A 26,613-nucleotide genomic window follows, 5' to 3' on the forward strand; every position below is an offset into this window, starting at 1 on the left:
ATTACAAGAGACAAAGAAGGACACTACATAATGATCGAGGGATCAATCCAAGAAGAAGATATAACAGTTGTAAATATTTATGCACCCAATGTAGGAGCACCTCATTACATAAGGCAAATGCTAACAGCCATAAAAGGGGAAATCGACAGTAACACAATCATAGTAGGGGACTTTAACACCCCACTTTCACCAATGGACAGATCATCCAAAATGAAAATAAATAAGGAAACACAAGCTTTAAATGACACATTAGACAAGAAGGACTTAATTGATATTTATAAGACATTCCATCCAAAAACAACAGAATACACTTTCTTCTCAAGTGCTCATGGAACATTCTCCAGGATAGATCATATCTTGGGTCACAAATCAAGCCTTGGTAAATTTTAGAAAACTGAAATCATAACAAGTATCTTTTCCGACCACAACACTATGAAACTAGATATCAATTACAGGAAAAAAAACTGTAAAAAACACAAACTCATGGAGGCTAAACAAAACACTACTGAATAACCAAGAGATCACTGAAGAAATCAAAAAGGAAATCAAAAAATACCTAGAAACAAATGACAATGAAAACACGACGACCCAAAACCTATGGGATGAAGCAAGAGCAGTTCTAAGAGGGAAGTTTATAGCAATACAATCCTACTTCAAGAAACAAGAAAAATCTCAAGAATAAGAGTCCTCATCTTTTTGGAATGCATACTAAAGTATAAATGGATGAGATGTAGGGTTTACTTTAAAATGTTCCAGTGGGGAGGAAGAAGGGGATGACATGGCACAAGACTGACAAAATGTTGATAATGATGTTGAAGTTGGCTCTCGGGTTCACAGAGGTTCATCATTCTGTTTTTATGTATGTTTCAAAATTTTCATAATATAAAGTTCTTAAATAATGAATGATGGGTACTGAGTTAGTAGTCCTGCTCTTTTTGAGGACAACAATTACCTAACACTACTTTTAGGATTAGACAGCCAGGCTACAAAAATCAAAACATAATGAAACACATAAAAATACTGGGTTAAACTGGGAACAATACCCATTATTCCAGACTTCTCAGGTTAGACTACTATATATATTTAAAACCTGGTAACCATTCTTTTTTTTTTTTTTTTTCACACACACACACTGTATTTTATTTTTACAAGAGATAAATAGACTGACACCAAGCATTGTAAATGGATGACCACAACAAAGGCAACAATGATTGCAATTACCAAACATGAAACACACTCATACTATGTCATAATATTGACATTCAGTCCAGTAATCCTCCACTGTAACAGCTCCTTTACTTTGCAGTGAAAATTGATTTGTATATTCTTTGCCTCTGAGTCCTTGTGGGATTTTTTTTTTTTTAATTCAGACAGAAAGTCACAAAAATTATACTCATCCTCATCAGTTCACTCAGTCCCATGTAATTAATTTTTTTTTTTCATCTTGATCTTTTGTTAGCACTTTTATGAGTTCATCAGTTTTTCATTAGAGTTCTGAAAATGCTTATTCATTCAGTTCAGCAGTACAGTCAGTTACCAGAAACCTGTACTTGTCAGAGTCTTTTCCATGAATTTTTTGAAGATGAAACCCTTTTATAGGAACATATTTGCAAAAGCATCAGAGTACACCCAGAACTGTCTGTAAATGACAAAATACTTAAAAATGACCAGTGTTAAAGATTTGAGGGGCTTCCCTGGTGGCGCAGTGGTTGAGAATCCGCCTGCCAATGCAGGGGACACGGGTTCGAGCCCTGGTCGGGGAAGATCCCACATGCCACGGAGCAACTGGGCCCGTGAGCCACAATTACTGAGCCTGCGCGTCTGGAGCCCGTGCTCCGCAACAAGAGAGGCCGCGATGGTGAGAGGCCCGCGCACCGCGATGAAGAGTGGTCCCCACTTGCCGCAACTAGAGAAAGCCCTCGCACAGAAACGAAGACTCAACACAGTCATAAATAAATAAATAAAAGAACGTGAATTTCTTAAAAAAAAAAAAAAAAAAAAAGATTTGATGAAAGTTCATAATAATGCAGTTGACAAGAAAATTAGTTATTTCTGAGATATACATTTTAAAGTAATAACTAGGATTATTACTTATAACATTATACCAGAACATATAAGATTTTTAGAAATTTCATGTAATGTCTGAGACATTTATATTAACATATTTCCATACAAATACAAGATTTTTAGAAATTTCACATAATGTCTGAAACATTTATATTAACATATTTCCATACATATTTCCATACAAATACAAGATTTTTAGAAATTTCATGTAATGTCTGAAACATTTATATTAACATATTTCCATACAAATAACCCAATGAAAGTTTAGTATTAGTTGTTTTGTTTGTTTGTTGTTTTATACTGCAGGTTCTTATTAGGCAACAATTTTATACACATCAGTGTATACATGTCAATCCCAATCGCCCAATTCAGCACACCACCATCCCCACCCCACCGCAGTTTTCCCCCCTTGGTGTCCATATGTCCATTCTCTACGTCTGTGTCTCAACTTCTGCCCTGCAAACCGGCTCATCTGTACCATTTTTCTAGGTTCCACATACATGCATTAATATACGATATTTGTTTTTCTCTTTCTGACCCACTTCACTCTGTATGACAGTCTCTAGATCCATCCACTTCTCAACAAATGACTCAATGTCGTTCCTTTTTATGGCTGAGTAATATTCCATTGTATATATGTGCCACATCTTCTTTATCCATTCGTCTGTTGATGGGCATTTAGGTTGCATCCATGACCTGGCTATTGTAAATAGTGCTGCAATGAACATTCGGGTGCATGTGTCTTTTTGAATTACGGTTTTCTCTGGGTATATGCCCAGTAGTGGGATTGCAGGGTCATATGGTAATTCTATTTTTAGTTTTTTAAGGAACCTCCATATTGTTCTCCATAGTGGCTGTATCAATTTACATTCCCACCAACAGTGCAAGAGGGTTCCCTTTTCTCCACACCCTCTCCAGCATTTGTTGTTTGTAGATTTTCTGATGATGCCCATTCTGACAGGAGTGAGGTGATACCTCATTGTAGTTTTGATTTGCATTTCTCTAATAATTAGTGATGTTGAGCATCTTTTCATGTGCTTCGTGGCCATCTGTATGTCTTCTTTGGAGAAATGTCTATTTAGGTCTTCTGCCCATTTTTGGATTGGGGTGTTTGTTTCTTTAATATTGAGCTGAATGAGCTGTTTATATATTTTGGAGATTAATCCTTTGTCCGTTGATTCGTTTGCAAATATTTTCTCCCATTCTGAGGGTTGTCTTTTCGTTTTGTTTATGGTTTCCTTTGCTGTGCAAAAGCTTTGAAGTTTCATTAGGTCCCATTTGTTTATTTTTGTTTTTATTTCCATTACTCTAGGAGGTGGATCAAAAAAGATCTTGCTGTGATTGATGTCAAAGAGTGTTCTTCCTATGTTTTCCTCTAAGAGTTTTATAGTGTCCAGTCTTATATTTAGGTCTCTAATCCATTTTGAGTTTATTTTTGTGTATGGTGTTAGTATTCTAATTTCATTCTTTTACATGTAGCTGTCCAGTTTTCCCAGCACCACTTATTGAAGAGACTGTCTTTTCTCCATTGTATATCTTTGCCTCCTTTGTCATAGATTAGTTGACAATAGGTGCATGGGTTTATCTCTGGGCTTTCTATCTTGTTCCATTGATCTCTGTTTCTGTTTTTGTGCCAGTACCATATTGTCTTGATTACTGTAGCTTTGTAGTATAGTCTGAAGTCAGGGAGTCTGATTCCTTCAGCTCCATTTTTTTCCCTCAAGACTGCTTTCGCTATTCGGGGTCTTTTGTGTCTCCATACCAATTTTAAGATGATTTGTTCTAGCTCCGTAAAAATTGCCATTGGTAATTTGATAGGGATTGCATTGAATCTGTAGATTGCTTTGGGTAGTATACTCATTTTCACAATGTTGATTCTTCCAATCCAAGAACATGGTATATCTCTCCATCTGTTGGTATCATCTTTAATTTCTTTCATCAGTGTCTTATAGTTTTCTGCATACAGGTCTTTTGTCTCCCTAGGTAGGTTTATTCCTAGGTATTTTATTCTTTTTGTTGCAATGGTAAATGGGAGTGTTTCCATAATTTCTCTTTCAGATTTTTCATCATTAGTGTATAGGAATGCAAGAGATTTCTGTGCATTAATTTTGTATCCTGCAACTTTACCGTATTCATTAATTAGCTCTAGCAGTTTTCTGGTGGCAGTTTTAGGATTCTCTATGTATAGTATCATGTCATCCGCAAACAGTGACAGTTTTACTTCTTCTTTTCCAATTTGTATTGCTTTTATTTCTTTTTCTTCTCTTATTGCCGTGGCTAGGACTTCCAGAACTATGTTGAATAATAGTGGTGAGAGTGGACATCCTTGTCTCGTTCCTGATCTTAGAGGAAACGCTTTCAGTTTTTCACCATTGAGAATGATGTTTGCTGTGGGTTTTTCATATATGGCCTTTATTATGTTGAGGTAGGTTCCCTCTATGCCCACTTTCTGGAGAGTTTTTATCATAAATGGGTGTTGAATTTTGTCAAAAGCTTTTTCTGCATCCATTGAGATGATCATATGGTTTTTATTCTTCAATTTGTTAATATGGTGTATCACATTGATTGATTTGCGTATATTGAAGAATCCTTGCATCCCTGGGATAAATCCCACTTGATCGTGGTGTATGATCCTTTTAATGTGTTGTTGGATTCTGTTTGCTAGTATTTTGTTGAGGATTTTTGCATCTATGTTCATCAGTGATATTGGTCTGTAATTTTCTTTTTTTGTAGTGTCTTTGTCTGGTTTTGGTGTCAGGGTGATGGTGGCCTCATAGAATGAGTTTGGGAGTGTTCCTTCCTCTGCAATTTTTTGGAAGAGTTTGAGAAGGATAGGTGTTAGCTCTTCTCTAAATGTTTGATAGAATTCACCTGTGAAGCCATCTGGTCCTGGACTTTTGTTTGTTGGAAGATTTTTAATCACAGTTTCAATTTCATTACTTGTGATTGGTCTGTTCATATTTTCTGTTTCTTCCTGGTTCAGTCTTGGAAGGTTATACCTTTCTAAAAATTTGTCCATTTCTTCCAGGTTGTCCATTTTATTGGCATAAAGTTGCTTGTAGTAGTCTCTTAGGATGCTTTGTATTTCTGCGGTGTCTGTTGTAACTTCTCCTTTTTCATTTCTGATTTTATTGATTTGAGTCCTCTCCCTCTTTCTCTTGATGAGTCTGGCTAATGGCTTATCAATTTTGTTTATCTTCTCAAAGAACCAACTTTTAGTTTTATTGATCTTTGCTATTGTTTTCTTTGTTTCTATTTCATTTATTTCTGCTCTGATCTTTATGATTTCTTTCCTTCTGCTAACTTTGGGTTTTGTTTGTTCCTCTTTCTCTAGTTTCTTTAGGTGTAAGGTTAGATTGTTTACTTGAGATTTTACTTGTTTCTTTAGGTAGGCTTGTATAGCTATAAACTTCCCTCTTAGAACTGCTTTCGCTGCATCCCATAGGTTTTGGGTCGTCGTGTTTTCATTGTCATTTGTCTCTAGGTATTTTTTGATTTCCTCTTTGATTTCTTCAGTGATCTCTTGCTTATTTAGTAACGTATTGTTTAGCCTCCATGTGTTTGTGTTTTTTACGTTTTTTTCCCTGTAATTCATTTCTAATCTCATAGCGTTGTGGTCAGAAAAGATGCTTGATATGATTTCAATTTTCTTAAATTTACTGAGGCTTGATTTGTGACCCAAGATGTGATCTATCCTGGAGAATGTTCCGTGCGCACTTGAGAAGAAGGTGTAATCTGCTGTTTTTGGATGGAATGTCCTATATATATCAATTAAATCCATCTGGTCTATTGTGTCATTTAAAGCTTCTGTTTCCTTATTTATTTTCATTTTGGATGATCTGTCCATTGGTGTAAGTGAGGTGTTAAAGTCCCCCACTATGATTGTGTTACTGTCAATTTCCTCTTTTATAGCTGTTAGCAGTGGCCTTATGTATTGAGGTGCTCCTATGTTGGGTGCATATATATTTATAATTGTTATATCTTCTTCTTGGATTTGATCCCTTGATCATTATGTAGTGTCCTTCCTTGTCTCTTGTAACAGTCTTTATTTTAAAGTCTATTTTATCTGATATGAGTATAGCTACTCCAGCTTTCTTTTGATTTCCATTTGCATGGAATAGCTTTTACTATCCCCTCACTTTCAGTCTGTATGTGTCCCTAGGTCTCAAGTGGGTCTCTTGTAGACAGCATATATATGGGTCTTGTTTTTGTATTCATTCAGCCAGGCTATGTCTTTTGGTTGGGGCATTTAATCCATTCACGTTTAAGGTAATTATCGATATGTATGTTCCTATGACCATTTTCTTAATTGTTTTGGGTTTGTTTTTGTAGGTCCTTTTCTTCTCTTGTGTTTCCCACTTAGAGAAGTTCCTTTAGCATTTGTTGTAGAGCTGGTTTGGTGGTGCTGAATTCTCTGAGCTTTTGCTTGTCTGTAAAGCTTTTGATTTCTCCATCAAATCTAAATGAGATCCATGCTGGGTAGAGTAATCTTGGTTGTAGGTTCTTCCCTTTCATCACTTTAAGTATATCATGCCACTCCCTTCTGGCTTGCAGAGTTTCTGCTGAGAAATCAGCTGTTAACCTTATGGGAGTTCCCTTGTATGTTATTTGTCGTTTTTCCCTTGCTGCTTTCAATAATTTTTCTTTGTCTTTAATTTTTGCCACTTTGACTACCATGTGTCTCGGCGTGTTTCTCCTTGGGTTTATCCTGTATGGGACTCTCTGTGCTTCCTGGACTTGGGTGGCTATTTCCTTTCCCATGTTAGGGAAGTTTTCGACTATAATCTCTTCAAATATTTTCTCTGGTCCTTTCTCTCTCTCTTCACCTTCTGGGACCCCTATAATGCGAATGTTGTTGCGTTTAATGTTGTCCCAGAGGCCTCTTAGGCTGTCTTCATTTCTTTTCATTCTTTTTTCTTTAGTCTGTTCCGCAGCAGTGAATTCCACCATTCTGTCTTCCAGGTCACTTATCCGTTCTTCTGCCTCAGTTATTCTGCTATTGATTCCTTCTAGTGTAGTTTTCATTTCAGTTATTGTATTGGTCATCTCTGTTTGTTTGTTCTTTAATTCTTCTAGGTCTTTGTTAAACATTTCTTGCATCTTCTCAATCTTTGCCTCCATTCTTATTCCGAGGTCCTGGATCATCTTCACTATCATTATTCTGAATTCTTTTTCTGGAAGGTTGCCTATCTCCACTTCATTTAGTTGTTTTTCTGGGTTTTTTTCTTGTTCCTTCATCTGGTACATAGCCCTCTGCCTTTTCATCTTGTCTATCTTTCTGTAACTGTGGTTTTTGGTCCACAGGCTGCAGGATTGTAGTTTTTCTTGCTTCTGCTGTCTGCCCTCTGGTGGTTGAGGCTATCTAAGAGGCTTGATGGGAGGCTCTGGTGGTGGGTAGAGCTGACTGTTGCTGTGGTGATCAGAGCTCAGTAAAACTTTAATCCACTTGACTGTTGATGGGTGGGGCTGGGTTCCCTCCCTGTTGGTTGTTTTGCCTGAGGCAACCCAACACTGGAGCCTACCTGGGCTCTTTGGTGGGGTTAATGGCAGACTCTGGGAGGGCTCACGCCAAGGAGCACTTCCCAGAACCTCCGCTGCCAGTGTCCTTGTCCCCACGGTGAAACAGAGCCACCCCCTGCCTCTGCAGGAGACCCCCCAACACCAGCAGGTAGGTCTGGTTCAGTCTCCCCCAGGGTCACTGCTCCTTCCCCTGGGTCCCGATGCGCACACTACTTTGTGTGTGCCCTCCAAGAGTGGGGTCTCTGTTTCCCCCAGTCCTGTCGAAGTCCTGCAATCAGTTCCCACTAGGCTTCAAAGTCTGATTCTCTAGGAATTCCTCCTCCCGTTGCCAGACCCCCAGGTTGGGAAGCCTGACGTGGGGCTCAGAACCTTCACTCCAGTGGGTGGACTTCTGTGGTATAAGTGTTCGCCAGTCTGTGAGTCACCCGCCCAGCAGTTATGGGATTAGATTTTACTCTGATTGCGCCCCTCCTACCGTCTCACTGTGGCTTCTCCTCTGTCCTTGGACGTGGGGTATCCTCCTTGGTGAAGTCCAGGGTCCTCCTGTCAATGATTGTCCAGCAGCCAGTTGTGATTCTGGTGCTCTCGCAAGAGGGAGTGAGAGCACGTCCTTCTACTCCGCCATCTTGGTTAATCCTCCTGCTTCAATAATTTTAACATTATTTTTCCTCTTCCATTACTTACATAATTCAGATCCTAGTTCTGTAGAACATTTTCAGGTGATTTCTAGTTTTGCAAAATCATGTAAAAACTTTCTAGGCCTTTCTACGTGGTTATAGCTAGAAAATTAGTCATGGAAGTGATTGCAACCCCATGGAAATATTCATCTCAACCATTCTTTACAATACTAGAATCTCAGAAAGACAGACTTTAGTGATCAGATCATCTAGTACAATTTCCTGATTTTTAGATAGGAAAACCAAAGTCTGGGACAGCTGAGTTTCCCAAAACCAACACAGTTCTTCACAGAGTTAGGACCTGAACCCAGACCTCTAATGTATTTCCATTGTATAATACCACCTCAATTTATTGCAAAAATAATGGTCACATTTCTAGCATCTGTGCTCTCAAACTGTTCTACTAATTCTCAGTGGTCACTGATGCTTGTACTTTAACACAACTGTCAGCTTTGATAAAGCACAGCAGTGACTCTGGTTAGGAAGCACAAAAGATACACATGTACCTCTCAAGCGTTAGCAAGGGATGCTTATAAATTCCATTGAGCCTAACTGCCAGCGGGTTTTTTCCCTTGACTAAACCTGGGTAGCCACATCAGCCATAAGCAAGTCTCTGAAGGGATGAGGATGTAGAGGTCAAGGTTTGATTATGTTTGTCAGTTATAGTGTCACTAGTATCAGATAGATTATGCCAGTCTGGTTCCAGAAAACTCCAAAGAACAACTCTGTTTCTAGTGTCCGAGTCTCTAGAGCCATTTTATATTTAGAGTCATGGGAGAGTTTAACTACAACCTATAGGCAGTAGTTTGAATACAGGCAGAGGCAACAGGTTTCTAGAAATCCTACCAAGAATATGTGTTACTTCCCATAGAACTACAGGGAATCTGGGATTTCTGTCATCTACGCAACACACTCCTTATCAGGAGAGTTGGGTATGATGGTGTTCAAAGCCTAGAATAATAATATCCATAATATAATGCTCCTATAAAACCTGAATTAACCAAAAATATAAAAGGCAATACTGTCATTCTAAACTAAAGCCCATGGTGCATATCATAATGCTTTCAGCTCTGAATTCTGCTTTTGAAACATAGTGTAACTCCACACAATTCACATAATTTTTAAGTTCTTTGATATACTCAACTAGTATTTGTAGAAAAAACATTTTCAAAGTTCTACTATAAGCAGAAATGCTACTGTCAAAAGTGATCTACCCCTAAATATATCACACCTTTCTTCTTTTCTTACCCTCAGATCTGTTATCATAATAAAGGTTATTATCTAGTGGTTCTGTTTTTTTTTTTAACATCTTTATTGGAGTATAATTGCTTTACAATGGTGTGTTAGTTTCTGCATTATAACAAAGTGAATCAGTTATACATATGTTCCCATATCTCTTCCCTCTTGCATCTCCCTCCCTCCCACCCTCCCTATCCCACCCCTCTAGGTGGTCACAAACCACCGAGCTGATCTCCCTGTGCTATGCGGCTGCTTCCCACTAGCTAGCTATTTTACGTTTGGTAGTGTATATATGTCCATGCCACTCTCTCACTTTGTCACAGCTTACCCTTCCCCCTCCCCGTATCCTCAAGTCCATTCTCTGGTAGGTCTGTGTCTTTATTCCCGTCTTGCCACTAGGTTCTTCATGGCCTTTTTAAATTTTTTCTTAGATTCCATATATATGTGTTAGCATATGGTATTTGTTTTTCTCTTTCTGACTTACTTCACTCTGTATGACAGACTCTAGGTCCATCCACCTCACTACAAATAACTCAATTTCGTTTCTTTTTATGGCTGAGTAATATTCCATTGTATATATGTGCCACATCTTCTTTATCCATTCATCTGTTGATGGACACTTAGGTTGCTTCCACGTCCTGGATATTGTAAATAGAGCTGCAATGAACATTGTGGTACGTGACTCTTTTAGAATTATGGTTTTCTCAGGGTATATGCCCAGTAGAGGAAACAAGCAATGATGAACAACACAATAAATGAAATTAAAAATACTCTAGAAGGGATCAATAGCAGAATAACTGAGGCAGAAGAACGGATAAGTGACCTGGAAGATAAAATAGTGGAAATAAAGAATGAAAAGAACTGAGGACAGTCTCAGAGACCTCTGGGACAACATTAAATGCACCAACATTCGAATTATAGGGGTCCCAGAAGAAGAAGAGAAAAAGAAAGGGACTGAGAAAATATTTGAAGAGAAGTTGAAAACTTCCCTAATATGGGAAAGGAAATAGTTAATCAAGTCCAGGAAGCACAGAGAGCCCCATACAGGATAAATCCAAGGAGAAACACGCCAAGACACACATTAATCAAACTATCAAAAATTAAATACAAAGAAAACATATTAAAAGCAGCAAGGGAAAAACAACAAATAACACACAAGGGAATCCCCATAAGGTTAACAGCTGATCTTTCAGCAGAAACTCTGCAAGCCAGAAGGGAGTGGCAGGACATATGTAAAGTGATGAAGGAGAAAAACCTACAACCAAGATTACTCTACCCAGCAAGGATCTCATTCAGATTTGATGGAGAAATTAAAACCTTTACAGACAAGCAAAAGCTGAGAGAGTTCAGCACCACCAAACCAGCTTTACAACAAATACTAAAGTGGTTCTGTTCTAAAAGGTCTTTTGGAAAGCTGTATGAGTTTATTGGGTTAAGGTGCTGTGTTTCCCAGAAGGCTAACATAAATAGTATAGCATAGAGATTAGTTTGTCTGATGAAGACCTATTTATCCCTTACAGTAAGCAGGGAAGGGTCATAAATGAAAGCTGTCCTTACTGTTAAAGGTAGAATAGAAGATAAAAGTTAAGGAAAACAGAGTCTAAAGTGGAAGTCGGGGGGTGAAGTCCAGCATGCTAGGGTATTATGCTGAGATGTTTTAGTCATCTAGCAGTAACTTGAGGGCATTGGGAATTCTAGGCATTCATCAGTTTTCTCTCATAATGTAAGTGTGATCGACAGGATGAATGAGCATATATTACCTCTTTAGATATCAAACGCATTACTAAAATCCAGTGATACAACCTACCTCTTGCCTCAGCTGAGTCAGCCAACTAGTCATATCATCTGTAGATGATACAGCAGGAATGGACATAATTACAAATGATACGCACTACATGTACCCTTTCCACTCTGAACACACAAACATAATGCATATTCAGTGTTTTAAAGCTGTTACCATTTTATCAAGATGAAGATGGTGATTTTTCAAAATGTTATACAGTTGACACTTGAACAACACAGGTCTGAATTGTGTGGGTCCACTTATACATTGATTTTTTTCAATAAATACAGTCCCTATATTTTCATTTTACAGATCTTTAAATTAACTAAATGTGGAGAAAGTTTGCATTTGATTAGAAATCACAATATGTGGAATCAAAAAACTAGGGTTTGAGTCCTGATTCTATCCAAACTGTTTCAGCTTCCTGCTCTTGGGTAGTCATTTATCAATTCCGTTGTTTGTGAGGCAGAGAGAGCAGTACCCAGATTTCCGACTGCATGGGGCGGGGGGAGGGGGGGTTGGCACTCCCAACACCTGCATTGTTCAAGAGTCAACTGTATTTCTTACCAGTATCTCAGGACTGGGTGGTGGTGGAGGAAGCTGGATTGGAGGCAAGGTACTCAAGGCAAACCCTTGCTTCACCTTGTTAATTTGTTCATTGTACTGTGTCTAGTAGGAGAAACAATATTTTACAGCAAAATCAACTTCAAAGAAATAGCATATGGAAATACTTGATGTAGTTTTGAATAGTACAACATAGATGAGTGACTTCCAATCTATTATGCCAGAAATAATATAAAAAGAATTTTTGACATAAAAACAACTCTATACACCACTATCCATAAATGTAAATAGTTGTATTTTTAGAAGTATCTATTGATTGACAAGATACAGAGACACATAATTCACAGATCTCTGTGATAACTCCTCAGTGTTTCCATAATTTTTAGCCCCCAAATGGGAACCACTGATATAAAGTAAACAGAGTCTAAAGATCAAGAAGATGTAAATAATCTACTTGCTGATAAATATGGGGAAAAAATATTTGTAACAAAGAGTTGAACTACTTGCAAATGTTCATTTTAAAAACTGGAGGGGAAGTTTTAGGGAAAACTTTTGAATGTCCACATTTTTTTTTAATCTTAAAAGTTATACCTGTAGCTTTCTCCAGTTCCACATATACCTTTGGTTTTTCTTCTTAGATTTTGCCAAAGGTAAGACTCCTATCCTTGAGGCTTAAAAACATACTTTCAACATTTTTGGCATTGTCCCCATTTTGCTTTATATGTTATTTTGTAAACAAACCACAAGAGCTGGAAGAGAAAGTCTTCAAACATTTAGAAACTTCCATATATAGGACACGTTCTTAGAAGAAAACAATGATAGAGAACAAGGGGCATCTCTTTTGAGGCCAGAACTTTGAATAAATCCAATAAATATGCTAAGCATCACTAAAGACTGAGTATGAATGAGTCTGGGAAAGAAACAGGGAAGACCACCAAGGACAAAGCTAGACAAATATTCAGTGGGTTACCGCTTTAGATTACTTTTAGCACAGTCCTAATTCTATTACATGAATAATTAAGAATTTATTATTTTGCATTAGGGAGTAATTACATAAAAAGTTAAGATTGAAAACTATACAGATCTGCTTGATCTTCCTTTTAATTCTGTAAACACATAATTACTCAGATCAAGTTAAGACATTTATTTCTGACTGGAGCAGAGTTAACTTTGGAATTCTAGGAAAATTAAGTGTGAGGCACAATTTTTGAGTTTACCATTTACTAGACTAAGGACCTAGAAGACCACATGTAAGAGCCTAGGATGTTATCTACAACCAACTACAGTGGAAGTAATCAGTCTCAAACCTCAAAAAGGCATAAACTTTAATAACTGCAATGAAAAAACATGTTCTTCCTTAAATTTCTCTAGTAATTGTTTTTAATGTTAGATGTTTTCTTTAAGTATATACCACCTACACCATTCAGTCAATTTACTCTAAATACTTCATGACTTACCCTGAGGAATGTAATCTTGTTTCTAACATCTGTCACAATGGCATTCCAACTGTCTACTGCAGCCTTTAACTGAAGTGATTTTAGGTTGCTGGTATAGAAATGGAGACACAAGAGAAAGTTCTTTCTTTTTATATGCCACTTAGATTTCCAAAAATTTCTATTATGTTCTCTAGCATGTATATAAATAAAGTAAAACAACAACAAAATTACCTCTATCACCAATTACCTCAAATGGGCAGAAAGTTGTATGGAAGGGCTTGTTATCAAAAATTTTTAAAAGGACTAGGAAACAAAGACATTCCTCTGTATAGGAATCCTCCATTGAAGAAGGGAGGCAGAAGGCCACACAGGGAAACTGCCCTAGCCATCCAATGCAGGAGCATTCTCAAAGATGTTGACATCCTGAAAGCAGGTTTTGGACTATCTTCACGTTAACCCTGACATCACAGGGCCATGGTTGGCCTATCAGGCTCTTTTGCAAATTAGAAAAAGATATTCCCTATAGAAAGGAAAGTCAGAAAGAAATACCTCTTCTGCGAGGATGAATTAGATTGTTGTCTCTATGATCTGCTAAATTGCACAAACACAGTAGCTCTGCCCACCATGCCCATCAAACAACTTAAGTAAAACAGCTTTGAGGTGTTTAGGGTCTGGCATCTCAAGAAGAGAGATTTCATGTGGCCTTTCAAAAGGCTCTATCTGTTAAAACATCCCCACCCCACTATCACCTGGCACAAAAGAGCATAACAAGTTATCACTGAGATCATCTCATACAAAGAAGCTTGATAATATTCTAATTTATAGAGCATCCTTTCTCCCTCTAGCAAGCAAAGATAGACTGATCACTTACAACAGTGCTTCCCTGACATGAATGCACATCAGTGTCTCCTGGGAATCCTGTTAAACATCAGAGATTCCGATTCTTTAGAATTGAAGAATGATGATGATTATATTAAAATAATAATCATTAAAAGTAGTGATGCTTTGGTCCCAGAGATTTTAATCTAATTAATTCCTTAAGTTCAAAGGTGTACCCCATAAAATTATAAACTGAAGAATCCCATGCAACCTGCCTAAAATTTGAAAACCACTCATTTGTAGCACAGCAGGAAACGGCCTTTAACACGGTTTGAGGTGTTAATACTGATTTTTTCCCTCAATGTATTTTTCCAAAGGTATTTAAAATCAAGCGTTAAGAGAAAAAAAAATAAGAAAAAAGTTTTCCAATTAGAATCCACCTTGTTTTGTAAATATCTGGTCTTCAAGCATGTCTCTGACTGAGACTTTTGATCTGTTTCATTGCTGAGGAGGGGAAAAATCTGCCATCAGCTACTACTGCACTTAGTAGCCTACTCAGCGCTACAGCAGGAGCAACAAAGTAAAAGCTCAAAGTGACTAAATGACATTTGAGGTTTAAAAAAATAATGGCTTCTTCACTCCAAAGAGTCTGATGTCATATATGTAAAACACATAACAGATTACGTTCAACCTTGGAGCCACCTGTGAGTACCTCAGAGACCAAGACACATTAAGGAAGAGGGAGAGGTTACCTTGCTGCCATGTGAGTCGCCCTGGCAAGCTGACTGAGGCATTCCTTTTCAGTCTGCTCTAGATGAAGCAAACCAAAATCTCTACGACACTGTAAGAAATATACCTACAGATTTTTGAGAGAAAGAGAAAAAAGTTAAAGATGTCCTTGTAAATGAACACATTCTTTCCTCAAATATTTCAAGTAAATTTAAAGTTATTTTTTTTCAATCTCTTCCAACAGCACCTGAGCTTCTTTCCTGCCCAAAACACATTTTAAAGCTCTTTGATCAATTCTGAAATTCTAATATTTTTATTCAAAAGTTACTGGGTTGGGAAACATTTTAGAACATTAGTTTTTAAACTTGCATATGCACTGGAATCATCTCAGAAACTTAAAAAAAATGATGGCTTGGGTTCAGAGATTCTAATTTAATTGATACTAGGTGTAGCCTGGGAAACGGGTTTTTTTTTTAAATTTCTGAATATCTTTTTCTTTTTATGTTATTGATTTTTTAAAAATAAACATTTATTTTATTTATTTATTTTTGGCTGTGTTGGGTCTTCGTTGCTGTGTGCAGGCTTTCTCTAGTTGCTGTGAGTGGGGGCTACTCTTCGTTGCGGTGCGCGGGCTTCTCATTGCGGTGGCTTTTCTTGTTGTGGAGCACGGGTTCTAGGAGTATGGGCTTCAGTAGTTGTGGCACGTGAGCTCAGTAGTTATGGCTCACGGGCTCTAGAGTGCAGGCTCAGTAGTTGTGACACATGGGCTTAGTTGCTCCGGGGCATGTGGGATCTTCCTGGACCAGGGCTCGAACCCGTATCCCCTGCATTGGCAGGTGGATTCTTAACCACTGCGCCACCAAGGAAGCCCTGAAAAGGCGTTTTTAAAAGCTCTCAGATAACTCTATTATGCAGCAAGTGTGTTTAAGAACACTCAAAAGAAGTCCTGCTATTTAATTTTTTTTTTTAATTGATGAAGGAGTAAGAAAACAATCAGACCATACAGGACTATGCTGTCCAAATGGGCCTTGGAGGTCATCTAGGCCGATGTCTCTCCAACAGTGGAATCCCTTCCAACTATTATTGATGCATGGTCATTTGGCCTCTGTTTTTTCCTATTGATCACTCAATATTCACTGAAAATAGCTCATTATACTCTTGGACAGCATTAAGTGTTTCTAAAATTAATAATGGAAGTAGAAAGGAACTTTCTGATTAAAAGCAGTGAAAAACAAAGTCTACAAACTTGAACTCTTAAGGTAATCTGAGCTTTTTTTTTTTCCGGTTAAATTTAATACTCCAATACTTTACTGTCCAGGGATTTTTTGTGCAGATATCACCTGTTGATTGTTGAGCTCTGGATTCCAGAGTACTCTGCTAAAAAATAGACCTTACCATGACAAAGGTGAGAAGGTTTCTAATGCTTTTAATGTCAACGAGTGCTCCAAAAATTTGAATTTTATTGTATTTCAAGTTTGGTTATCTATAAATAAAAATTACATACATACATACAATCACATTTCTTTTGAGAGATCCTAGCTGTGGTGTTCTAAAATAACTTAGAAGAAACTGGATGCCTTTCTGGGGGAAGAGTTAAGTTGGTTTCCAACACTGGAATGTATGGTGTGTATGTGTTTTTGGAAGATCTATGTAGTTAAATAGCAAAGAAAGGAGATATTATGGCAGCAGTGAAATGTTATTCTTAGAAGTTTGGCTTAGTCACCTGGATTAATGAGAATTTTCTAAGATGTCTATATTTGCTATACATACTGAAGCAAAACAATTTCTTGGAGTCATTTGGGGGAAAACAACATAAGATCATCAATCTTCAAGTAAAAATATACAAAATGCCAACAAGTCAAAAAAGCACAAGAGTTTGAGCTGTGTTTTTCTGGCTGGTCCTCAGATGTCTTAATTCTGTTTATTCAAAAAACAATCTTTTAAAAATTCTTTAGTATACAAGTACACAAGTAAAACTTCACTCCTCAACCCCATCTCTCTCTCCCTCTTTTTTTACCTCAGCTGTTAAAGCTCTGCTAGTTTCTGCATTCAGTTTGTTTAAGTATGTTTTAATTGTGCTTTCCAGATTATGCTTCTCCATTTCCCACTGAGATCTGAAATATATGATAAAGAGTCAGTAACACTGCAGCAAGGACAGACTTTTCAACCTTATTCAGGAGGCAGACAGATACAAGCTATTCAATGGATAGGAGATGATTTCCTGGAAAGTATACAGCATATAAAAGCAATAGAAGACATTACTTAACTCTTACTGTTGCCCTTTACTATCATGAATGTGGAGGGTTTAAAGTTGTCATTTAAACTTTGGTTCTGAAATCAAGTTGTCTGAAGATGAATCTGACCTCCACAACTTATTAAATGTGAAACCATGGGAAAGTTACTTCTCTATACCTCAGTTTCCTCACATATAAAAATGGAGAAAATTATATTACTTACCTCAAAGAGTTGTTGTGAAAATTCATTCAGATAATATACATAAAGCACTTTGTGTTTGGCACATACTAAGTACTAAATAAATGTTAGCTATTATTATTAATAAGTTTTACATAAAATAAAGTTTCTACAAGCCTTTTTGTGTTCTAACAATAGCAACCACAAAAATTTTTATTATCTCTGTCATAAAGCTAAGTCACCGTACTAAAATATTTTACTGTTTATCTCAGTGCTCACATTCAGTACCTTAGAATGAAAACAATTCCCATAGCTTGAGAAGGAGAGAAGGAGATGATGATAAGGATATTATTTATGAATAATAAATAATTATTATGGAAAATGGCTACCTATGAGGTTTCTCTTTTTCCTATTCCATTTCAGCTTCCTACACTTGAGCCCCAGAACACTAGAGCATACAAACCAAATTATGTTTCTAATGAAAGCAATTAATTGGACGTATAACATTTTTGTAATAAGGACTTTCACAAAGGCTTTCCTCAATGTTTTATTATTAGAAACAGCTGGATGCTTGAGTACCTGACAAACATTGATGAGAAGCCTGATAAGACAATATGTTGTTAATATCAATAAGGCCAGATTATTTTGAGGGGAAAAATTATAAAATATTCAAGGAGTCAACAAAAAGGAATTATGATGCCACTGAATACTGTGCAAAGCTTGCCTACGAGAGAAAAAATAGATAAATTGGACTTCATCAAAATCAACTGTGCTTCTAAGGACATGATCAAGAAAGTGAAAAGACAACCCACAGAATGGAAGAAAATATTCGAAAATCATGTATCTGACAAGGAACTTGTATCCAGAATATACAAAAAACTCTTAAAGCTCAATAGTTAAAAGAGAAACAACCCAATATTAAAAATAGTCAAAGGAAGTAAATGGACATTTCTCCAAGTAGATACACAAATAGCCAATAAGCACATGAAAAGATACTCAACATAATTAATTATTAGGAAAATGCAAATCAAAACCAAAAAGACATACCACTTTACAAACACTACAATGGGTGAAATAAAGACAGATAACATAATAAGTCTTGGTGAGAATGTGGAGAATTGGAACACTCATCCATTCCTGCTGGGATTATAAAACGGTGCAGTCACTTGGAAAATAGTTTGGCAGTTCCTCCAAAAGTTAAACAGAGTTTACTGCATGTCTCAGCAATTCTACTCTTAGGTATATACCCAAGAGAATTGAAATCATATGTCCACACAAAAATTTGTAGACAAATGTTCATACCAGCCTTATTCATAACAGCCAAAATATGGACACAAACCAAATGTCCATCAACTGATGAAAAGGTAAGCAAAGTGTGGTATATCCGTACAATGGAATATTATTTGTCCATAAAAAGGAATGAGTACTGATACATGTTAAAACACGGATGAACCTTGAAAACATTACGTTAAGTGAAAGAAGTTAATCAAAAGAGGCTACATATTATATGATTCCTTTTATATGAAACGTCCAGAATAAGTAAATCCACAGAGACAAAAAAATAGACTAGTGGTTCCCAGAAGCTGGGGGACAAGAGAATGGGGAGTGACTTCTAATGGACCCAGGGTTTCTTTTTAGGGTGAGAAAAATGTTCTGGAATTAGATAGTGATGATGGTTGTACACCTCTATACATATACTACAAACCAAGGAATAGTATGCTTTAACAGGGTGAATTCTATTCTATATGAATTAGATCTCAAAACAGCTATTATAAAAAAATATGTGAATCAGAACCAAACTTACCCAGTTTCATAAAGCAGTCACACCTAGTAGTATTGATTACAGTAAAGAAAAAAGAATTCATAAGCCCTAGTTCCTTACAGTAGTTTGTTGTGGCACCATAACTTTGCTGATTTAATCACTCTCAGCAGTTTTCCAGAGCCAGAGGCAAGGTGAACATTCCTCCCTATTTGCCTAGGACACTTCCAGCTTTTATCTTTTGTCCCAGTGTAATTATTAATACTGCTCAGTATCATGCTCAAAAGTGCCCCAGTTTGGATGACAAGTTATATGGCCACCTTAGCCAGAATATGCTGAGTGGAATCCACAGAGTTTCAGAGAGGGTGCACTCAACCAGAGCAACAGCTGTTTGTTACCTTTTCATAGAAAGTTGCTCTTTAAGGCTCTTGATTTCATTATCTTTAGCATGGCTCTGACGCTGTAATCTAAGAAAAGAAGAAAGAACGCCATAAGATGTTAGAAATTATTTATCATTAACAGTCAGAACAACTCTACTTGTAGCTGAGGAGGGACTAAGTATGTCCATTTTGGGCCATAAATCTTGAGCCTGAAAATAACTGGACTCCTCTACCTTATTCTTCTAAGATTTATCTTTCTTACGCCTGATGTCTGATTTACTGACTTTACAAAGAAAGAACTAAGTTCTAACCCTGAAAATTAGAAAGCCAAACTGAAGAGTTATATCGTATCCCCAGCTCAATGACTCAGAAAAATGACTTTAGCTCTTTGTTCTTTAGTTTACCCACTAGAAAACAGAGATGGCATCTTGTGATGTTCTAGGCCTATGGTGGGATTGAGAACTTCAAATTCCTTAAAGAGATAGTATATCAAGTCATGCAAACTATTAAAGACTTAAGTTCTGAAAGAAATCAGATCTTAAATACAGAAGCAATGAGGCTGTGTACAAATAAGAATTTTAATTAAAACTATAAATTATGGGGCTTCCCTGGTGGCGCAGTGGTTGAGAATCTGCCTGCCAATGAAGGGGACACAGGTTCGAGCCCTGGTCTGGGAAGATCCCACATGCCGTGGAGCAACTAGGCCCATGAGCCACAACTACTGAGCCTGCGTGTCTGGAGCCTGTGCTACGCAACAAGAGAGGCCCGCGCACCGCGATGAAGAGCGGCCCCTGCTCGCCACAACTAGAGAAAGCCCTCGCACAGAAACGAAGACCCAACACACGCAAAAATAAATAAATAAATAAATACATTTATTTAAAAAAAAAAAACTATAAATTATAACAGGGAGTCACTCACATGACCTGATCAACAGAAGACTGGGTAAAAATTTTGTATACATCAGAAAACATAACCCATGATTAGCTTAATAACCGACATGCAAAAAAATATTAAAAGAAATACAAAGTAATACTTTTGGGGTTGACATATATTCACATACCATTTTTGATGTTCCTCCCTTGTGCTGCATTTTTCTTTACCACCTGTTAATCTGCTTCAATATGAAGAGATTTATAGCAAAAGCACATTTCTCTTTAAGTCTCTGATATGTTCAGACACTTGGGATACATACGAGTTTTGGTTTACATAAACTATGGAATGATAAAGCCTTAAAACAGTGACGTTACATGTTGGCTGGATTGCTCACCACTAGATTTCAGAGACCACCTACTTACGTTTAAGCTTCTTGGAAGCTGTAGAGACTTACGATGAATGTTGTATTGGACTGATAAATGCAAAGAAAAGAAACCAGGTCTCTTTAGATACAAACGAGATCATGTTCTTGAGTGAAGAATAAGAAATACAAGCTTTGTTACTGTATACTCTACAGGAGTATGTAGAGAGAATTGAAAAGTAAGTTGTAAGATTTCTAAGACTGACATCTTTCTTTCCCATGTATACTTCCATTACTTTTCATTATTTTACCCAGCTCTAGTTTAGAGTGGGCGATAAGAACTGACAAAGCTGATCGGGAATTCAGAAGACCTGGATTCTTAAGTAACAGAGGATAAGGTAGGCATAGTTCCTATCATCCTGCTCATATATGAACCAGCTGTATATGTTCAGGTAGTCATAACTAGTTAGTCCTATTTTTCTCATGAAAACCATGACAGGGTGGGATTAGATTTTGTTCTCTAAAATATCTAAAGTTCTCAAGCTTACTCTGGCTGGCTATGAAGTTTACTATATAAATTTTATGGACAGCAGTTTCTTAACATTTATTAAGTATTGTAATTTGTGCAAAATATGTCATTTTTGTATGTCTTCTTTATTAACACTGCAATTATCATCAACATATTTACCAAACATTTACTGTAGCATTGGCATTGAATTAGGCCAAAGAAAAAAGATGTTTTTGCTTCCAAATAAACAAGATGTTCTAAGATGAAAGAAATCAACATTTTACAATGAAAGAATATTTATATTTTTATCACATGCTCTTGGGACATGACCAGGTGAATTAAACAAAGAAAGGCTCAAAAGCTTGTATGAGAATACACGCAACATTCATGCTTTCCTCTCTGGTCTGAATGCCCTCTCTCTTTTCTCCCATCTCACCCTATGTACTACCTAGCTTAGGTACAACACTATGTCTTCAATGAAGTTCTTCCTTACCTCAACATCAAAAGTACTCTTTTTACCCCACAATATCCCTATTAAATACAGCTCCATTTGACAGTTATTTATATGCACTTTTTCAAAAAGTTAAGCTTTTTCAGATAAACATAGATTCACATGCAGGTGTAAGAAATGATACAGACAGATCCCATGTACCCTTTATCCACATTTCCCCAATGCAACATCTTGCAAAACGACAGTATAATAACCCAGGATGTTGTCAGTGATACAGTTAAAGATAGTGAACAATTTTATCACCACAAGGACCCCTTATTTTGCCCTTTTATAGCCACAGCCACTTCTCTCCCTCTTCCATCTCCTCCTTAAAACCTTGGGACCACTAATCTAATCTATTTTCCATTTTTATCACTTTGTCATTTTTGAACTATTTGAAATTTTGTCATTTCAAGAATGTTACAGAAATGGAATAATATAGTATATAAGCTTTGGGGATTGGTTTTTTTCACTCAGCACAATTCTCTGATGTCGGCAGGGTCTGTAGTGATATCATTTCATTCCTGAGGGTGGTAACTTGTGTCTTCTCTTTTTTTGTCAGGTTTGCTAGAGGTTTGTCAGTTGCATGGATATTTTCAAAGAAACAGCTCTTTGTTTCATGGATTTTCTCTACTGCTTTTTCTGTTTCCAATTTCAATATTTCCAATCTTCATTATTTCCGTCCTTCTGCTTGTTTTAGGTCATTCTGCTTTTCTTCTTCTGGGTTCTTGAGGTGGGAGCTTGTATTGTATTATACATTTGAGACTTCTCCCCTTTTCTAATGTGCACATTTAGTGCTATAAATCTCAGAACTGCTTTAGCTGTGTCCCACAAACTTTGACATATTGTATTTTCATGTTAATTCAATTCAACGTATTTTTATTTCCCTTGAGACCTCTTCTTTGACTCATGAATTAATTAGAAGTATATTGTGTAGTTTCCACGTGTTTGCAGATTTTCCTGTTATATTTCTGTTAGTGATTTCTAGTTTGTTTCCACTGTGATCTGAGACATGCTTTTCATGATTTCAATTCTTTTAAATTTGTTGAGGTTTGTTTTATGGCCCAGAAAATAGTTTATCTTGGTATATTTCCTGTGGGTACTTGAAAGCATATGTATTCTGTTGTCTGGTGAAGTGTTCTATAAATATCAATCAGATCCTGTTGCTTGATCGTGTTGTAGAGGTCTTCTATTTCTTCTTTCAGTTCTGTCCGATTTTGCTTCATATATTTTGAGGCTCTGTTGTTTGGTATGTACACCTTTAGGTTCTTATGTCTTCCCGGTGGACTGATCCTTTTATCATTATGTAATGTCCCTCTTTGTCTCCAGTTTTCTTTGCTCTGAAGTCCATTTTATCTGATATTAATATAGCCACTCCTTCTTTTTTGATTAATGTTTACATGGTATATATTTTACCATCCTTTTATTTTCAACCTACTTATGTTGTTGAAACTGAAATGTATTTCCTGTAAACAGCATATTGTTGGATCACATTTTTTTGTTTTGTTTTTAAAATCTATTCTTCCAGTCTCTGTCTTTTAATTGATATATTTAGACCATTTATACTTAAGGTAATTATTGATATGTTAGGGCTTAAGTCTGCCATTTTATTATTTGTTTTCTGTTTGTTTCCTCTGTTTCTCTTTTCTTACTTTCTTGTGGGGTACGTGAACATTTTTTAAGATTCCATCTTAGTTTATTTATAGTGTTTTTGAGTATATCTCTTTATGCAGCTTTCTTAGTGGTTGCACTAGGTATTACAATATGCATACATAGTCTATTGGTATTGATCTTTTCTTACTTCAAGTGAAGTGTAGAAGGGCTGACTCACACTGCTTTGCTGCTGTATGGTAGAGAGAGGCAGGACCTCCCTGTTGGGTGCCTCTGGCACCAGCTGGGGAAAGCAGGGGAAATGGAGTACCACCTGGTCCCAGGGTGGAGATTCAGCTCCCCATGAGAGTAGGAATAAAACCTAGTATTGACTAGTCCCACCTTGGATCACTTTGTTAAGTCTCGTTGATGCTAGGTAGAGGTAGAGGCTTAGCTCGCAGCTGGACCATATTGATGCTATCCTGGCAGAGAAACTGGAGCACCCCTTGCTTCCACTTGGTGAGGAATGGAAGATTAGCTGCCTGCTCAGTATTGCTACCCCAGCAAGGGAATCTGATTTCTGCCATCTTTTGTCAGACTGCAGTCCCTGTGTCCAAGGGGTGGTGTGGGTCTAGTGGTGTTTGGCTGGAGTAGGTGGGTAGTGCCAAAAAGGTTTCATGTTATTATAGCTTCCTTTCCCTGATCCTCTGGCTAAAGGGAACAGAGTTTTCTTGGCACTTTAGTGCCCCCCCCACCCTGTGCTTACTGACAGTTGCATGTTGGAGGTTTCTGCAGTGCCCTGTCTAGGATACACGGGAGGCAATTTTTAAAAAATCACTGTCACATCATTCTTTCAAGTTCCAAGGTTTCTAGACAGTCTGCTTCCTTCTACCTTTCAGAGTCTTCCTAGGTTTGTTGTGTTCTATCCAGGGTGTTTAAGTTGTAAGAAGGAAGACTTGCAAGTAACAAAGCTACTACATTTTGGTGGAACTGGAGGTCCCTCTGTTATATGTAATTTTAATCCTCTCATATTAATCTATACTTTCCCCTAGCTCACAGTTAATGTCTGATATGTCTTGGTATCCTTTACATGTGCCTTACATAATTCTTCACACACTGTGGAAACTTGATAAAAGTTTGGTGAATGTTCAGCACTGAATGTTCCTTGTGTGAAGACATATGCATTCCCTAAAGCGGTCTGTTTGTAATCTCAAGCATACAAGGGAGTCTGGGTAAGGTATCAGAGTTTGAAGAGGGATATCTCAGATAGCAAAGGAGAGAGGCAGCTCATCTGCATGGATGGCATTACTTTTCTGATCTCTGATACTATATAACATATTTATGGATTGGTCATTGTCTTTCAGGCTAAAAGACAAAATTTTGAATACTGAAGTGTGGGTTCTTAAGTGATTTCAGTCAGTTTAATTTGTCCAAGCTATTTTAGGTCCACAAACCTGAAAGTGTTTGCAACTGATACCATGTTGCCAGAGCTATGCTATGGCATCCTGTTCTTCCTAAAAACCCGTTCAGGTTGGATGAAATGTTATGTGGGAGAAAATTTAAGACCAAAATCTCTGCCTAATATTTCTCCAATTTTACTACTGACATCTTGGACTCCTTACACTAAGATATTCCCTAGAATCTGTCTATTTTCCCTATTAGCAGTCTAGGAACTGCAGTGGATTTCAAATTAGAATCATGGATGACTGGTATTTTGTGGTATTACTGTTTATTAAAATAATGTGTCACAAATTATATTACTATTTCACTTCAAAATGGTTTGAGGCAGTGGTTAGTATAAACAGAATGGAGCGGGATACTCATTTTTCCCTATTAAATCAGAAGTTTTAGTCTCAGGCATTTTTAATACTTGAGGTTTTAAGAGAAATGAGATTGATGGGGTGAAAAGATTCTCCAGGAATTTGATTTGTTTCCAATCTATTGCGCTTAGAACACAAATACTCTCAGAAACCAACATTAAAAGGTATGAAAGTGAGTCAGTGATGTCTTTGAGGAATGTACTTACCATATGCTATAAAGAAACAGCCAATCATTAGACACATTTTTACAAATTAGAGTCATGACCTGAAAGCTAATTATCATTCTCATGTAATTCTATTATCTTCACACTTATTCAGCCAATACATGAAAAGCTTGATATATAGAGTGAGCAGTTGCTTATTTCTCAATCCAGCTGGCAAGGCAAAATATAGTGGGTTTTTAAGCAATTGCAGTCCTGTGGTTGGCAGTTCCTAATGTGCAGTCACAATGCCACCTAGTGGCTACATAGGGATTATCTTTTAAAGGATACTGTTCATAATGGAGCAAACCCAGAATTTTCTTCTATCAACAGATTTGCACTTACTTGGACACCTTATTGATTCCAAAAGCCACTTGTTGGTTAAGAGATGAGATGATTTTATCTTTCTTTTTAATCTGTGTTTGGTTTTCTTGCCACCGAAAAGTCACTGTTTTCAATTGTCTTTTGAAATCCTGATCAATGAAAAATGTTATTTCAGTTAATTCTGTTCAAGCCACCAGAAATTTAAAGAAAAAACTGGACTCTTTAAAAATATATACCATTAAATTGAACATTTGAAGTACCTCTAACTTGCCTCAGATATAATGGCAAAAATACTCACTTCACACTGATAGTGCAATTTACAAAGCTGCCGTTGTTGAGCAAGCTTTTGCTTCTCAGTTTCTCCATATTCTGTAGTTACCTTGTTGGTTGAGCCCTATTGAGCAAATGGAATATTCATGCTTTATTTTCCTCTTTAAAAAAGCACTAATATTATAGAAATTTAAAGGAAAAACACTACTATTATTGTTATTTAAAGGGGATTTAAGTTGCTGTCTAACTCATACTCATGCATTATAGGTTTCAATGCAAATATCACTCCTCTGATTAGTTTAAATAAGCCTACCTCTCTCCAATTACAGCATTCACTAAACAATACCATAGTTACTTGTCTACTGCTGCTACTACTGAATAATGTTATCTGTATGCTTACCATTTTTAAAGCATTTTTTGTAATGCTTATATTGTCATAAAAACCGTATGAGGTAGGCACTCACTAATCCTACTTTAGAGATGATAAAACTGAGTAACTTGCCCAAGGTCACACAGTAAGTGAAGGAGCCAGAATTCTAAACTCAGGCAATCTTAACTGCTAAACTACTTAATTATTACCTTAGTAATTATCACCTTAGGTTAATGTTCAACTTCTCCACTGGATTATAAACACTGTGATCACAGGGACAATGTCTTAGCACAGCTCTTGACCCAAAGTAAGTGCTAAGTGTTTTTTGAATAAATGAATGAGTAAACATTTTTCTAAAGCTATGTGACATTTTCATTCTATTTTTTGAGTTCTTATAGCTGTTGGATGAAAACCAAAGGCCC

The 26,613-nt window shown here is 36.9% G+C and overlaps 1 protein-coding gene across 5 annotated transcripts in view; it reads right to left on the reverse strand.

Annotated features, from left to right (window-relative positions):
• DZIP3 (DAZ interacting zinc finger protein 3) overlaps positions 1–26,613 on the reverse strand; it is a 120,892-nt gene that overhangs the window by 12,822 nt on the left and 81,457 nt on the right. For 4 of the 5 annotated variants that reach the window (XR_011074333.1, XM_068546782.1, XM_068546783.1 and 1 more), the window contains 7 exons: positions 25,850–25,945; positions 25,573–25,700; positions 19,404–19,472; positions 16,852–16,948; positions 14,858–14,961; positions 13,308–13,395; positions 11,854–11,955 (listed from right to left, as the gene is read on the reverse strand). Coding sequence is in view for 4 of the 5 variants with exons in the window: in XM_068546782.1 (XP_068402883.1) it covers positions 11,854–11,955; positions 13,308–13,395; positions 14,858–14,961; positions 16,852–16,948; positions 19,404–19,472; positions 25,573–25,700; positions 25,850–25,945 (684 nt within the window). In the remaining variant the exon portion in view is untranslated. The remainder of the gene's footprint in view (positions 1–11,853; positions 11,956–13,307; positions 13,396–14,857; positions 14,962–16,851; positions 16,949–19,403; positions 19,473–25,572; positions 25,701–25,849; positions 25,946–26,613) is intronic. The other variant, XM_068546781.1, reaches the window with a different exon arrangement.

This window comes from Eschrichtius robustus, chromosome 6 (assembly GCF_028021215.1).
Source record: "Eschrichtius robustus isolate mEscRob2 chromosome 6, mEscRob2.pri, whole genome shotgun sequence".
NCBI lineage: Eukaryota > Metazoa > Chordata > Mammalia > Artiodactyla > Eschrichtiidae > Eschrichtius > Eschrichtius robustus.